Source organism: Toxotes jaculatrix, chromosome 6, assembly GCF_017976425.1.
Source record: "Toxotes jaculatrix isolate fToxJac2 chromosome 6, fToxJac2.pri, whole genome shotgun sequence".
NCBI classification, from domain to species: Eukaryota; Metazoa; Chordata; class Actinopteri; family Toxotidae; genus Toxotes; species Toxotes jaculatrix.
In genome coordinates, this window is record NC_054399.1 from 18841736 (window position 1) to 18858299 (window position 16564).

General features: G+C 40.2%; 1 protein-coding gene across 3 annotated transcripts in view; it reads right to left on the bottom strand.

Moving 5' to 3' along the window:
* Positions 1-2321: 2321 nt before the first annotated feature.
* lrp8 (low density lipoprotein receptor-related protein 8, apolipoprotein e receptor) overlaps positions 2322-16564 on the bottom strand; it is a 158895-nt gene continuing 144652 nt past the window's right edge. Inside the window, exons 17-19 of one of the 3 annotated variants that reach the window (XM_041040106.1) lie at positions 13213-13281; positions 10552-10724; positions 2322-8526 (exon numbers count right to left, since the gene is read on the bottom strand). In XM_041040106.1, coding sequence (XP_040896040.1) covers positions 8488-8526; positions 10552-10724; positions 13213-13281 — 281 coding nt within the window. In that variant the 3' untranslated portion in view covers positions 2322-8487. Of the gene's footprint in view, positions 8527-10440; positions 10743-13212; positions 13282-16564 lie in introns of those variants that run through there. The other 2 variants (XM_041040105.1, XM_041040104.1) reach the window with 2 other exon arrangements.

Sequence of the window (16564 nt, forward strand, 5' to 3'; positions counted from 1 at the left end):
ATTTATGTTTTTATTTAGGGGCATCAATTTTCCTTAAAGGAAGAACCAAAGGGAAAAAAATCTATTCTGGTGAAGAGCTGACTCACAGGCAGACATTAGAGAAAAGAAGGGAAACCTGCAAAGTCATTACACAGTCAAATTTTATATTTAGTTGTAGAACTCAACATTTCTGCATGCTGCCTTCCTCAGGATAGCAGCTAAAATAGTCTGACATATATAGTGTCAGAGACAGGTTTTTCAAATCAGACTCCTCCAGGCAATCACTCTGAATCTAGAAATAGAAACCATAGAAAGACTATTAACAGTGCTTGCTAGTTGGGAGAGTTTTCTTGGCTTTGAATGGTCTCTCTGTGGATTCTAGTTCTATGTTTAGGTTGCTTGACTTGAGAACTGATTAGAAACACCTGTCCTTCATTCGACATGACTGTTGAATTTTATCCTGGAGAAAGCCGTGTGACAAAATATCAATCACTAGAGCTCTGTGCAGCTTCCCCCTTCTTATTATAATTCTTATTTCAGTCGTGGGAAGGAAGGCTGCTGTGAAGTGTTTAAGTTATATTATGTTGACCAAAAATATGAGAAATGAAAACATCACATTGAAATGTAAGACAGTCAATATCTTCAAGATTAACATTTTAAAATTTGAATTTAAGAAAGTTAAAGTACTTTTAAGGCCCTGAAAACATTAAGCCTTTTGATTATTCATTCATTGACAGATAGCTGTCAGCTCTACGACATCTTAGAAACATTTTCAGCAAACTAAAACATGAATGTGACCTCAGATTTTGGTCAGTTTTGCATGGTCAGAGGCATTTCAAAGATTTCAAAGACTTTGAACACTGCTGCTCAACAACAGCAACATGGACACTAAAAGACTTCTTGTTGTTCTCTTGTCCATATTGTCAAATTACAATATGTTGCTTTACCATTCACCAAAGAAAAACACTTTCCATTTCTACGATTTCCACTTCCAAGGTTGTGAATACCACAAGAGGGGGATGTTCATATGGACTCCTCTCACGAACACAGGAAACATAAATTCCTTCACTGACAGTAGCTCAAAGAACACAGAGTGCAATTCACTTTTTATACAGAGTACAGAGCCTAACCCATAACACCAAAACTCCTTGATCTACCACGAGTCCTTCAGTTATCACAAATCGTCAGTGAAACCACTGAGCTGCCTTGACTTCTGTGATGCTTGAGGTGACAGTGCAGGGAATGGGCAGGGTTGAATCTTCAATGAAAACCAACAGCAACCTTGGAACAATGGGCCGGCCATATCCTGAGCCAGCTCGTCCTGGCGGCTCATCCATCAAACCAACGGTGAACTGTCACACTTGACAACTCTCCAGGGACTACACACATCCCCTGCCTCTTGTTACTTTTTTTCTTGCTTGTACTGTTAATCCATTTCACCCTCTCACTTTAGTTCTGGTTCTCTTTGACTTTACGGTAACTTGTTTTGTTCTTCGGAGAGCATTGAGCATTGTAGACAAAGAGGAAACATTTTAGAAGTCAAAATTCGAGCTAAAAGTGAAGTAACCTCTGATTGCATCAAACGCAAGACAGGTGTGCGTCCTCTGAGTGAACTGGCTGACCACATTTATCAACTGAGATAGTGGCACTGCAAACCCCCCTCAGTTAATCACTATTTCTTATGCTGACACCTTTCAGCAAACAAGCCATTAAGTCTTCTTTATAGTCTTTAACTGTAGTCTGGTATTTTCTGTGTTTGACAGTTAAATTAATAAAAGCTATTGAATAAAGGTTGCTTACCTAAAATAGTTCAAAAACATACATTTGACTGGAATAACTTTTCATCTACAAATCTCATAAAACCTTGTGAGAAAAACTAATTTTGACTGAACCTAATTAACTGGAAACACATTTAGGGTGGGCGGTTTGAAGAAGCTAAAATAAGTGGTGACAAATCAAAATACTTTCTTGGAATTTAAAGGGAAGAAAATTTTGGATAATGATGTTCAACTATATTATATACATAGTGTGTATCCTGACATGGATGAAAAGTTCATGTCCATGTTAAGAAGGCAGCTTCCAGATGTAACATAGAAAGACACGAGATAAAGTATCAACACTAAAGGTTGGACAGTTTTTATAAATTTAATATATCAATATATAGAGATATTTATCAACAGCTTGATTTCATAGAAACGTGAGTGAGACCATTTTGGCATACAGTACAGATAATCCATGTAAGTACAGAAGTTGCTAAGTTCTTAACTCCCCCCCACCCCCCCCACCTTCCCTCACCAACCCGCCACTCAATCCCCCACCCTCCCACAGACACATAACACAGAAAAACAGAAAGAGTAAAAGTATACAGGAGCACAAAACAAGGCACCAATAAATTAAAGTGATAACCCCTCTTAAAAAAAAAAAAAAAAGAACACACGACAACAAAATCTATTCAACAGAATTAAATACAGTATGAACACTAAAAATCCGCAATGTTGTTAAAAAGCAAAATAAAACAAAACAAAAAACAACAGAACAGACAGGAGAAAAAGTAAAATAAAAACACTTTGGCAGATTATTAATTTTTAGTTACAATCAAGTAGTAAAGAAATCCAGTGCTCTTGTGTACAAATAAATTCATATATAGTCTACACTCCTTTTTACCCCAGAGGTTTATGTACATCTTTTTTACAGATACATTTAAAACATTATCAAAAAGTTTTTGCTGTATGAAAACGTATTTACAAGTCATGATTCAAAACCATTGGACTGTACCATTGGACCCCCCCCCCCCTTTTTTTTCCTCCCCTCCTAAGAACGTTATCTCTTTACACAGTGCAGAAGGCTTCTTGAAAAGTTTTGTGCAACAAACAGCGTAAAAAAATGCCTGTTGTATGGCTGTGGAATGGAGAGAGCCCCGAATGGTTTTTGAGATTTCCTTGCAGGCAATGACATATCAGCAACATTTTGAGAAAATACAGGTAGACAGTTTTGCAAAAACCGCAACCAATAGTTTCTTATAATCCAAGCGATTTTCTCAAACCACAATCAAAAATGATCAAATTTGTGACAACACTGTTACTTATCAAAATGTCATCCCTGTATATCATTATCCCCAACCTATAAAAAGATTCACACAAACAGATTTCACAACTTTCCCATCACAGCTTTCCACCCCCGAACCTTCGTTTTACACTGACTGGTAGAAAAATGTAGGCGACTGAACACTGCCCTTCAAGTAATCAAACATCAAGAAGATCAAATATGAACGTGGGAATTGTGTGGTGAGGAAAAAGAGAGAGCAACAACTACAAATCACTTACAGTCCAAAAAACCACATGATAATAAGAGGAACCACTTGATGAAGGAAAGTCACTGGGTCAACAAGAGCTAAATGCCAGCCAAGTAGAGTCAATGAGGGTCCAAAACTGTAGCCAGAGGGGTGTGTGTTGGGGGGGGGGCTGCTTCTCCTGGCTGAGGCTTGTTCGCCTGTTCGCTGGTTCACAGCTGGGAGGGTTTTTTTTTTTGTTCCTCAGCTCTGGGGCTTTCCTTGTTATATTCAGGGTTCCGGGTTATTTCCTACAGTGTTTCTTCCAGTGTGTGTGTGTGTCTGTCTACCCAAAGACTGATAGCCCTTGCCAAAGGAAAGATGTTGATGGCTAAGATGAAAATGGGAGGGCAAGAGAATGAGAGTGCACAGAGAAAGCAATGCTGACTTTGCTCTCCAAACTAGAATTCAGTAGTTTAACAACTGCAGAAAGACCTGAAGCCTCACAGCTGGCATTGGTTTCATACAGTGCATGAGGAAGTGAAGTGATGGAGAGATATGAGTGATGTTAGAAAGCATTAACTGCATCCCTGTTAAAGCAGCATGGGTCAGACTCTCTGCTCAGTAAAGACTTGGATTAGAAGAGTACACAGAGGGAAGAAAGGACAAGTGACAGGACAGTTAAAAACAGCGAGCACAAATCAGGAACACTATAATTAAAGCACATACTGTAATTACATTAGATAATAGGTTATCAGGACTGTTAGTATTTTTGCTTTGATCAGCTAATAACATGTAAGATGTTTTCCATAAAATAAAACAGACTCAGCCTTGTCACGGATGGTTTGACATCTTTTAGCTTGACCTATTGTGAGAGTAAGCTGTCGATCCCAGTGTTTTATTCATGTATTAGTTTAAATGAAGAGTTAAATATTTAGATGAACAGGCTTAACTAAAGTCAGAATTTTATTGGGCGGGTTATTTGGTCATTTAGTTCCATTGATTGTTACTCAGAGTATATAATGTCAGTTAGATGTGTCAACCATATCTCCTTGCCTCTTCTTCCTACCTAAATGGATAAGAAATTAGCAAGCTAACATTGGCTTTGTCAGTTGCCCCGAGATATATAGTGTTTAACAACCTCTTAAATTCAATATAGGCAGTTCAGGACACAGTATAACACTACAAGTTAAATTTACTGCACTTAGTACATCTATGGTTAAATGTTAAGTAACTTTGCGCAAGATATTGTGTTTCCTGTTGAACATTTTTCTCCAAAGCAGTGCACTGACACTCAACACTGACAGACTTACAAAAAAGTAAATTATGACCAAAAAACTGACCTGGAGTGAGAAACACACACACCTATACATAGTGCCTGTAGTACAAGTGAACAACTCAACATGTGTACATAAATTCACACAAGACCTCTGCAGCATGAGGCAAAGTGCTCAAACTGATCCTTACAACTGCAGCCTGTTGTTTATGGGGTTGACCCATTGTAAAAAATATGATGCTGCTGACATTAGAGCATTGATTAGCGCCTAAATTCTCCCTGTAAATGTGGACAACAATGCGGCAGGTGCCCAGAAAGCATACGGTCAAATCATGTTTTCTACTACCACTACATTTACTACCTACTATATTATGAATGACGAAGGGCCCTTTCCTGACATTTTTCAGTGTCCTTCAGTGGAGTTGGCTGCTCTCGAGGTGACCACAAAGTGGACCAGGCAATCTGTCTTCACACTGTAGCAATAAAAATGTTTCTACAATGCCACGCTCACTCACCTCAATAAACAAGCAATTTATTCTCCTAACTGCAAACCCTCAGTATGGAACTCCATTAGACCCCGAGTACACATAGACACGAAGGAAAGCGTGGAGTGCAGAGCTGACTCAGCCCAGGGTTCAATTCAGCAGTGGGTTTGTGATTTGTTCAATTTTAAATTCACAAATATAGTTGACTTGGGCCATCTTTCTTGGCATCTTATATAATAATCTTCATCTGTCCTTCAGGTTAGGATAAGATGAAAAAATTGTGAGGATTCATAACAACTCCCACACCATGATATCCCCTCATAATGTTAAAAAATGACCAGGGTTTATACCAAAATGGAGTTGTGTCCATTTAAACTATTTCATGCATGTCAATTCTAAGTCCTGCCTAACCAAACACTGCAGGAGACTACCAAAGGAGTCCAGGATCATGCTGAGTTACAGTCTCCCCAGCATGTTAAGCATTTTACTTTGCCTCATCTGGTTAAGATGAAGGGAAATGGCCTTCCCCTTGTGCTCAATCCTCCTCTGAAAGATAGACGTAGTTGAGTGCAGTGCCTGTCATGCACGCCACTTGTCACGTACAGTACATACAAATCGCCTACTGTGCATCATAAACTGAGAGGAGAAGAGTGCCATCCTTTTGAGGGAGGAGAGAAGAGCGAGTGTCAGAGTAATGTGGCACAACATCAGCAGAAATCCAGCAAAATAAATGACCCACCATTCATCTTCCAAGTGGAAACTTGTTCACATATGGTGTAGTCTAAATCCTGGCAGTCATTTTCTGCCCGCCTTTGTCTTTGTTTTTACAGTCTCTCGTCCTCCCTGGTGGTTACCAGAGCATCTATACTAAGAAAATATTTTCAAGAAACAGCGATTAACTGTGATTAATAACTATCAGTAATCAAATCCTTTTTCTTTTGTTTGTATGCACATCGTGTCTGTATGGTTGGATGATGCATGCTGAGACTATATTGGGCCTGAGTAGGAAGACTTCAGTGTTTGCATTGTACTTTTTTTTGCTTGTTATTCAGCCATATAACAGGTTTATGAAAAGACAGAGCATGTGACAAACTAAAGCACTTCTTAGCCCAGCTCAGATGAAATCCAACATTATTCAGATTTGTTATTCTAAGAAAGGAAGACAAGTGTGGTATATATGGTTGGGACAATGAAAAACAGCTCCATACTCTACTTAAGTGTGCTTAACATACTCAAAATGCCGTTTATTGAGACTAAATGATATCCAGACTAGGAAATTTGTTAATTTGCCATGACAATGTGTAACAGCTATCATGCTTTTATGTCATAACGGTTTCAAGTAATTCACTATTACAACACATTATGAGCAATTATTGCGATATTCACTGGGCATAAATTCCATCTGATTCAATGAGCTGGAAGCATATCTGTGGCAAGCCAATGGAAGATCAGCTCTTTACGCTGGTTTAACACATTTTCTTTCTATCCAGCTTTCAAATCAATTCAGTGCTCGGCTCAGTCAGCCTTGGCGTATTAGTCATCTGCTCATAACAAAACAGGATCACTCACAACCACAATGAACAGTCAGCGACAGCAGAAAGTAATTTCTTCAAATGCCGGCTTTTTTCTACACCACCTCAGCCAGAAAAGACACAGCTACACTGTTAAAAAAAGGGTAGGAAAGAAGCTGCAGCTATCAGGCTCTGAATCACCAAAACCACTGGTGCGTAGCCACTGAACCACTGGCACTGAAATTTAGAGTGTGCTCAAGTTCAAACACTAATGTCTGTGTTTGGCAGTAGTATAAAAGCCACAATATTTAAGTTTTGAAACAAGGTATGTTAACGCAAAGTGATATTTTGGGAGATAACAACCATAAGAACAACGTATCAAAGCTTACAGACATAAACACAGCAACAACAGATGAAAACTCACACTTGACAGTTGTGTATTGCTGATATTTATGTCAATAGCTCAACACTATGTACACGTGTTTACCTTCCGCATGTCTCTCTTCTTTCCTTCTCCTGCTCTGTGTCAGTGTATACGTAAGGAGCCCATTGTGTTTTTAATGTTCTCTTCTACATTAATATTTGTTTACAAACCTTTCATGAGGTTGCATCAGAATCTTCATTTCAAACAGAAGCAGTCGACAGGAAAACTGATGTAACAGTGCAGAACCTCTCTGATTCCCTGGATGACTTTGCTTTCTCATACTTCATTTCGTTAATACTTCATTTCTAGAGGATTTGAATACAGTATTTGCAACTATGCTTCTAAATGTATATAGATCCAACCACTAAACAACAGAAAATCTGAAGTTCTAAAATAATGATGAAAAGAAACATTCTTTTTTGTATATTCATGCTCTACGTTAGTCTTGGAAGTCACAGACCTCAGTACTCAAAGCACAATTTTCATATCTCAGAAGAGTCACATATAGGTCTATGTTGTCTGGAAACCTCCACAAAAATGATGGTGGCAGACACAAATATGAACAAAAATTCAGGAACAAACGCATGAATCTGCAAATGAGCAAACAATCTCAAGTTCTTCATAGACTGTGCGCATACCACTGATAACAGGAGAGAGGATTACCCATAATCCTTTGCCTTTTCTGCCCTGCTGCTTCTTGCCTTGAGGCGCTACCCTCTGGTGGCACCCCCCCCCCCCCCAAAAAAAAAGAAAAGAAAAACAAATCCCATACTCTTTCACCCTAAAATCACCTCCAAACATGGAGACAACTCCATCATTTTTTTATGTCTCCTTTCCCCTTGGCTATATTTAGCTTTCTCTCCCCACGTACAGTAAGCCAAGGGGCAAATCTGAGGGGCTGGATGTGAAAAAGGATGACATTCCCCCTTTTCAAAAAATCTGTCTTGTCAACTCCAGATGTAAAGGGAACTATGAAAAAAAAAAAACACCCTTGCCTACTCCAGTATATCCTTGAAAACCTGGAACAAATCTGCTTTCAGTATTGTGCACTGAGATGCTGATTACATATTTACAACAAACACATACAAATAAATAAAGAGTCAAAATATGAGGAATTAAAAATACTGCACGCTGGCTCTTTCCCCTTGTACAGTGGCCAGGCAGCCTTCTATTTACAACGTGCACTGAGACAGCCGAATGAGGTTAGTTTGAACGAAATCATCAAGCAGCATTTTATACACCACTACTACTAACAAGAGGCAGAGAGAAGAGAGGAGTGGAGCAGAGGATACTAATAATTAGCACTAAAGAAAGTAGTATAGTGGCTAGTAGTGGTAGTAATGTTACTCCAGTGGAGAAGGTAGGAGAGCAAGGGGGATTTATGAGATGTACATGTCATCCCTACTCCTTAAAAGGGGAGGCAAAATGAGGACTCCTTCTCTTTCTCCTCTGCGTTGTACTGGCCTCTTTGTAGTGGTGTAGAGGCTGTGGTGAGAGGAGGGGCCAGGATGGGGATTGGGGGAGGGCAGGCTGCATCCCACCCCTCAGGGATAGCCATCATCCTCCAGACTGAGTGCCACGCGCTGCAAACAGCAGATAAAAAGACTGTTACCACAGCAGGCTGGTGAAAGAGAGAGAGAGGGAAGTGAGATAGAAAATAGAGAAAGAAAACAGACTGGCATGAAGAACAGAGGAGGACAGATTCAAGTCTAAGTGGAGCCAAAGGAAAAGAGATGGCAGGTTAATTTAATTCCATTCTTTTTCTCGTCCTTGCAGTCCTCACTACTCCCTCCTTTCCCTGACCTTCCTCTTTACCTCTTTCCAATTTCCCCCCTTGTTCATTCCCTCCTTCTCTGGCTCTCTCTATGCGAGGAATGCAGGATGCATGCCTACGGCTGCGAATGTCTGGCCCACATAATGCCAACCTGATTTCTCTGGCTGTCTGAGTTGCCAGAGCGCCACAAAAGGAAAAGAAAGGAGACAAGAGGAAAGAAGAGGACAGGAGAGGAAGGAAACAAGTAAAAAGATGAAAAGACAATACAAGAGAGATCTGTACAGAATTAAATAATAATAACATGTGGAGACGAGAGAGAGTGCATAGTTCTCTCTCTCCAGCCTTTCACTGAGGGCAGTTGTTACTTTGACCTTGAATCTTAATACAACTCAGTTGTGCACCTGTTTTGTGTGTGTGTGTGTGTGTGTGTGCCTTAGCCTGTCATCATGCCAGTGATACCCAGAATTCTTTGCCTCCTTTCTCTCCAGAGCAACCCAAAGAAATCTGTGTTACCATGCCAACCGATCAAAGCGCTACTCTCCCATCCCCCCGTATAATCCTTTTTGGCTGCCCTTCCCTGCTTGCTCTCTGATACCTAAAACAATAAATATATTGAATAAATGACAAAAGTGTGCTGATGACACATCTTTTACATTTAAGTGCATCTGAGATCAAATCACAGCTGGAATTGTCTCCTGAGTTTGAAGAAAATGCAGCTTTGTGCCCTGGGAGTGATTCTCGAAAACGCATCTACATCAATTGGAAATCAGCAGTGTTTCTGCAACAGCAAACAGGATAAACTCTTGTCTTGAACTGTCCTTGCTTCTGATTTGTGCTCCCTTTTTATCTTTCATGTCTTACTTACCCTGAATGGAAAAATAATATTCACATAAGGACAATATCATGATGGTACTATGTACTCTAAAAATCCAATTTCTTTGCAGACTGATCTTGTCCTGTGCTCTTCTGTCCTCTCATCAGGTTTTCTAAGGTGACTATAAAGCTAGTCCTTCTTATCCTCAAAGGCATCTCAACACTAAAATAACTTTCCTCCTGCTTATAAGCAGGAGGAATGCCTCTGCTTGCATTTCTCTTTTGTACGAACTGCACTCAATCAAGACAACAGTAATTATTTAACCTCAGTGGCCCTCTGTATGGATGGACCTTTGTTATCATTTAAGCAGTAAAAATAACAAAGAAACATCTACAAAATTCCTCTCTGACAAGTGTGCTGCCTTGTGGCACATATTTTCTCTTGTCTGGTGACCATATTTTAAAAATCTTAATATCAGCTGCTTCTGTAAACAAAAGCTGGAATGTGCCTATCTGTCAGGACACGGGGGCCTATTAAAAGACATATGCCTCCCAGTAACAGGACAAACACTTCAACAACCAGAAAAACTAACACAATGTACAGATAAATGGGATGGCAGGTTGGTGACAAGGATGTGGCATTGATAATCGTATGTACTGTATGATTATGGTCTATGAAGGTGAATGAAGTGAACATGATGAACTGGTGAAGGGCTTACGTGTGTGTATATGATTGGTGGTCTCGGTGAATACTGCAAAAATGTGAGAGCATGTGGATGTGCGTGTGCAAGCCTGTTCTTTCTTTCTTTCCACCAGGCCTACATGTACAACAAACGGGCTTTTCCAAACCCTGGTGTATCCTCCCATATCTCAAATACTTCAAAATCCTTCCTTTCCTCTGCAGCTTCTCTCATTTGCCGCTGGAGTGCATCGGCGCCCCTGAGTACCAGTGCGAGTTGCTGTCTGTGATGCCGCCCCCTAGAGGGAGAGCTATGAATGGCTGACTGTGGCTGCCACTCACTGCTGGGTAGACGTGACCGATGGACTCGCTGTGTCGGCCGATGTGGATTTCGTCGTCATCATCCTCTGTGGTTTTGCGGTAAACAGGGTTGTCGAAATTCATGCTCTTGGTGTTCTTGCGTCTCCAGTTGCGCCAAACCAGGTATCCGCCAGTGCAGAGTAATCCGATGACCACTGTGGCAAGGATAGGGACTGCATGTGTTTAACACACACACAACAACAACACACGGCGGGAGCGTTAACACAGCCCAGGGGACACAGAGCGGCGCTTTAAGCACTCTCACACACACAAACATACCTCAGGCTCATTATTTTTATTTTTTAAAAATCTTATTTAATCAAATGTAGAGCTGCCTGGTTTCAAGAACGAAATTTTGTTCTAGTCCATCACGGTTTCTGTTTTTTATTAAGAAATCAAACCAATATCCAAAACCCAGTGTACCCATAAGCTATTAAAAAAAATTAATCTCTTATTTTTCTGTAAAAATGGGCCAAAACTGAAACAATGAGCCTTCATACTGCACACATACATTCCATTACATTCCCTCTCAGTCTCAACCTTACAGAATGATCAAAAACACAACACATGCACAACTTGCCACAATGAATGCCTGCATGTGCTGTCAAACACATACTATAAACTCCACGTCCAAGACACACACACATACACATACTCAAACACAAATACATGCACACACGCAGACTGAACCACTTAGGTTTTTCTATTAAATCTTGTGGCATTCAGGTCCTGAAACCAGTGATTAGGCTTTTTAGGTTTTTTTAATACAAGCAAAGCAAGGTTGCTCAACTGTCATCAGAATATTATCATTGCACTTGCCTGGGTTAAAAAATTAAACAGTATGTGCAAAAGGCCTGACAGACTGCTTTTAGATGGGGTCAAGAGAGGGAAATGGACATGGGAGAAAGAACAGGGAAGGAGGAGGGGGGGATTGGTGGACTTTTGAGATAAGCTCTGTCTCTCTCCTCTCATTACCATATCAGCATGACTGCCAAGCCGCCCTGTAAGACCTGCATGCGTATACTGTGAGTGTGTGTAGAGTGAGAGACTAACAACCAAAGCGGAGGTGTGTCAATGAGGAGAGGGACAAACAGTGTGTGTATGTGTATATGCCCACATCCATACATGTGCTGCATCTGCTGTGTAACCCTCATCTAACTGCTCTTTTGTTGCATAGGCACTTGAGATCCCCGTGTGACTGGAAATCCCAGATCCTCCTTTGTTCTTCTCTAAAACCTTACTGGTTTAAAAATAACATCAGCTTTTGTATCATTTAGAATTATTCACTCCAATTACAGAGCAGCACAACAGTCTGACTTTGGCTAAATACTGATAATCATTGTTGGGCTGTTTCCCCTTGTGGAGCTGTGGGTGGGCGTGGTGCTTTAGTGGATCTGAGTGGAGAACTGGGGTGCAGAAATCCGGCCCTGGTGGACCTCAAGGATAATTAGTGTTTCAAAGCTGCCAAAAAATGCAGAATGGGGGGATTTATGGCTGCAATGAATGGCAGAAGGAAATAAAAGGGATCGAGTGGAAAGGGTTAACTGTCTCTGGGGTTGTTTTAATGAGCTGATATCTGAAGACAGAAAAAAAAATGCTTTATGATGTTTTAGAGTTCCCATAACTTATCAAAGTATTCAATATTAGGAATGAAAGCAATATCAACCACATATGCTGCTAATACAAGGGTATCTGCACGCTCAGCTGATTTCTCTCTCTGTTAGGTTAGGCGTGAAAATATTAAACATTTCAATGAAATTAGATTTTCATTTCGAACAGAGCTAACAGAATAGATTAACGGTACTAAGATGGTATGAGTGTAAGAACTTGCATTCTCGTTGTATGCCTAACCTTTATTAGAATGGTATGGTGTGGTAGCATAATAGTATTTTTTTTCTACACTGACAAAAATGTTACTTCCCAGGTCAGAAATTTCCACTGCTCCAAGCCAAAACCACCATTTTATCTCATTAATCCCCCATTCAGTCCTTTGTTATTTCCTCCTATTCTAAAACTGATTCCAGCAACTGTGTAACCCATTCACAGTCCGCTGAGTCACAGAAATGGGTCAGGGCACTGGATTGATTGCAATGTGAGCATACTGTAAGATCAGAGAGGGAGCATGAGCTTAATGTCATAACAGATGGTGAAACGTGATGGGAAAATATGAATTGAATTTTCAATTTGCCCAGATCTCATTAATAATGACATAATATGCACATTACAAAGGCCTGGTCATCGCTGACTAACGAGCATACTGGCCCACAATGGCTTTTTCTAGCCCTTGGCCAGGAGGCTATTGTTGGATAATACCACAGCTCGGTACATTTTGTCAATTATTAAACTATTATTTAGTACTCAACCATCACTGCTATGACTGATACAGCAGACACGGTCAAACGACACAGTGTTGTTATTAAATCTACAATATACTCATTTCAATCAGTCAAGTGGGAGTAAAATCACTCAGTCACACACACACACATGCAGGTACAAAAACACACACATACAGTCAGACATGTAAAATGCCTTGTCCACACACAACATGCAGGACTTGAGCGACAAGCAGAGACAGAGAAGCAAGGAGGGAGAAGCAGGCAGGCAGAAAGCAAAGACAGCAACAAGAAAGTCAAGAGTACTCACCGATAGGAATGACTATCCCCAGAACAGCTACTGTGATGTTGTTACCTATGAGGTAGTGATCACTCGCAGCTAAGATGAACAGAAAGGGAAAGAAAAAATAAAACTAAGCAAAAAGTTCTGTTCCAAGACACCCTCCCCAAAGGCCTTGCTAGACAGAAAAAGAACTTTGCTGCAGCAGAGAATCATCATGCTGGAAAAAAAACAAAAAAACAAAACATATTTACATAATATACGGGCAGAGAATCCCTCTGATTTCACTTTGGATTCGGACAACAGCATGTGTAAATGAAATGCGGATGAATCATGCCAATCCATAAAAATGCATTGAGATGCTTTTTAATACAAGAGGAGACAAATGCAATTTCAGCAAGCAAGGCATCTGATTTTGTACTAATACTACTCAAAAACAAATCTGGATTTAGGAAGCAATACGTTATCGACTTGAGGCGGTGAGACTCTAAGTGACCTTGAGAGTGAACGTAAACATATGACCTAGTGTGGCAACTCATTCTTCAGCTTGTCACAGTGCAACACAACAAAACATTATATGTTTATTCTATACATGCTTTGTATCCCCACTCCCCATCAACTCTCACACCAACAGGTCGTTGTGGAGCTTTGACATTAATCCTGCTCCCAACATCCCTATTAGCAGCAGGCTAGCCATTAGCCAAAGTGTGATCAGATGGCTATAATGAAGTCTAGTGAAGAAGATTACCAGAAGAATTCACAGCGCTGGCTGTGCATACTGATTGGCTCATTCTAGAAAGAGACTGTGCAGTTGTATGCATGGCAAAAAGGCACAGACGGGATGTGACTGATGGTACACACAATTACGACATACCTTTTTATCTCATGAAGGCAGTCACATAGAGAATAAACTGCCTTTCGATAAATGCACGCACACACACAGACATAGGTAGAGACAAAGATATAAAGAGGTACGGCAGGTGATATGACTTCAGTGTCCTCTGCCTCTTTATGTCTACAGCAGTGAAGCATCTGAGTCCTGAGTCAGCAGAAGTGAATTTAGCTTTTCTTAAAGTATGAGTGACATCCAATAGGCCCTAAGACTCTAAAAGGTGGATTAAAAGAATCTTATTAAAGCAGCAGTTATGACGGGAGCAGTCCTAGAAAGTGAAGGCAGAGAGAGGGAGAAAGTGAGAAAGAGGAAGAAAAAAAATGAATAAAAAGTCTCAATTTCATTAAGGCTTTTATTGCTGGAGGGATTTAAAGTTCAAAAAGAACTTACTGTTGTGTTCCTCTGTGCAATGTCCCTATTTATATGCCTATAGTTAAATATAACTATCATTATCTGTAATTTACCTGCAGTATATACAATAAATAATTGGTGAACATGCAGTTTTAATATTCAATACATACACTGCTTTCCTGTTGGGCTGGGCTGTGGTAAAGGGATAGTAAAACAGTCAGGGAATATAATGGTAAAAAGACTAACTTTGAAAGACCACTCACTTGATTTGGTTAACTCTAACTTGTGAAGCCTCATCAACTTCAGATAAACTTTGGAATTAATTTTTGCCCAGAATCAGGACTGTAGATTTTGTCCCATCACATACTTTACACTGGAAGTATGAATCTCTTCAACTGTGAACTGATCCTTTAACAGCATGACAGCATTTTCTAGTCTTGTCCAACGTTGCTTAAAGATTGATGAAAATCAAAAGTGAAGGTTAAAATTTGTAAGAGCACAGATGCCTATGAGCTTTGTGTACCAGCTGTTGTTTATCTTTCCTTTTTTTTTTCTATTTTTGTAAAACTCCTGGTCCTTCCTTGCTACGCTATGCCAGCCGCAGCACCGCACATGTGTAACAGCTGATGCTGGCAAACTTGACAGTGTGCACTGAGTTAAAAATTATAGCACATGGCCCGTGGGTTTGGAGATACGTCTTGTTCATGCCCCACTTTCTCATCCGTGCCTGCTCCACCTCTCATCTGGAGCGCTTGTGGTGTGGTGAGGAGGCTGACAACTTCAGAGACTAGAGGAAACATGTTTTTGCTTCTGAGTAACTCAAACGCAGGCCCCCAAAGTGACGAGACTAGCTGGAGCAGCCATTCTCTTTAAGTCCCAGAAAATCACTTTCTCTCCTGCCTCTTTTCCATCCCATCTTCTCTTATCCTTGTAAACGCTGTTTTCCCTCCCAACAGTGTGTCATTTTTTAACTCCCATCCTCCCAGTTCAAAAGCTGGACTGTCACGTTCCTTTTTGCTCCCTGTTCTTTCTTGTTCCTCCACGGTCTCTTTATTGTCTCTCACTCTACCCTTGTTATTTAACAATCCTCAGTTTCACTCCACTCTCTTTTTCTCATTCATTTCCTTGTCTTCCTCTTGTCTCTTATTCTTCCTTTTCCTCCAACTCTCACAACCATTTTAAACTTTCATCATCCTTACCCTGCTCATCTTCCTCTGTATACCTTTTTTAATCCTCAAGCCTTTGTTTCCTGGTTTCTCAGTATCTCAATCTTTCTAACAAGCCAACCCCTTCTTTCTTCTATTACATCTCTTATTCTCCAGTGAGCAGAAGGCTATGCGATTCTAATATCAGAAATTACTTAAAGATTATTTTAGTGTGTAGATAACCCAGTCCTAAATATAAATCAGCCCCTTTTTGCCATAGTTTTACCATTAGTCTCCTGCTTTGGTCTGAAAATAGCACTGCAGCTATCGGAACATGCAAAAAGAAATGCACAGATTCACATTTCTAGAAACTTTCTTTCAATACAAGAACTCTAGATATCATCTTTAAGAGCAAAGTGGTGAAAAATGCAGCTCATTTAGTGGATTCTTGTTATCTTTCTGCTGTTATAAGGCATAAATGACTTGAGGACAAAAAGCTGCCTTAGAGGTTTGGCAGTTACATCTATCTCATGTCAATGTCTCTGTGTAGCAAAGGCTAGAAGAATCAGAAAGCTGAAAAACAGAGATTTCTACAACAAAATCACAACATGTGATGCGCAGCACAGCGGTTTATCAATTTTTCTTTGCGGTGCTATCATTCTTCTACGCTTCCAAATACAATTTAAGTCTTAGCGTGGCTTTGTAAACCATTGTTACTGCTGTTATATTCTGCTGTCATTGTTTGTCTGGGCAACAAGCTGTAAAGTGTTATTTTTCTGGCGTACCAGTAAACCTTGATTGGTGCGAGGACAAAAAATGCTGCCAGTTTTAGAGAGTGAGAATGAAAGAGAGGGGAGTAGAGAGAGAGAGAGAGAGAGAGAGAGAGAGAGAGAGAGAGAGAGAGAGAGAGAGAGAGAGAGAGAGAGAGAGAAAGAAAGACAAAGAGAGTGATAGAGGCTGTCAGAAAGTGAGGATGAGTGATGAGAGGTGGAAG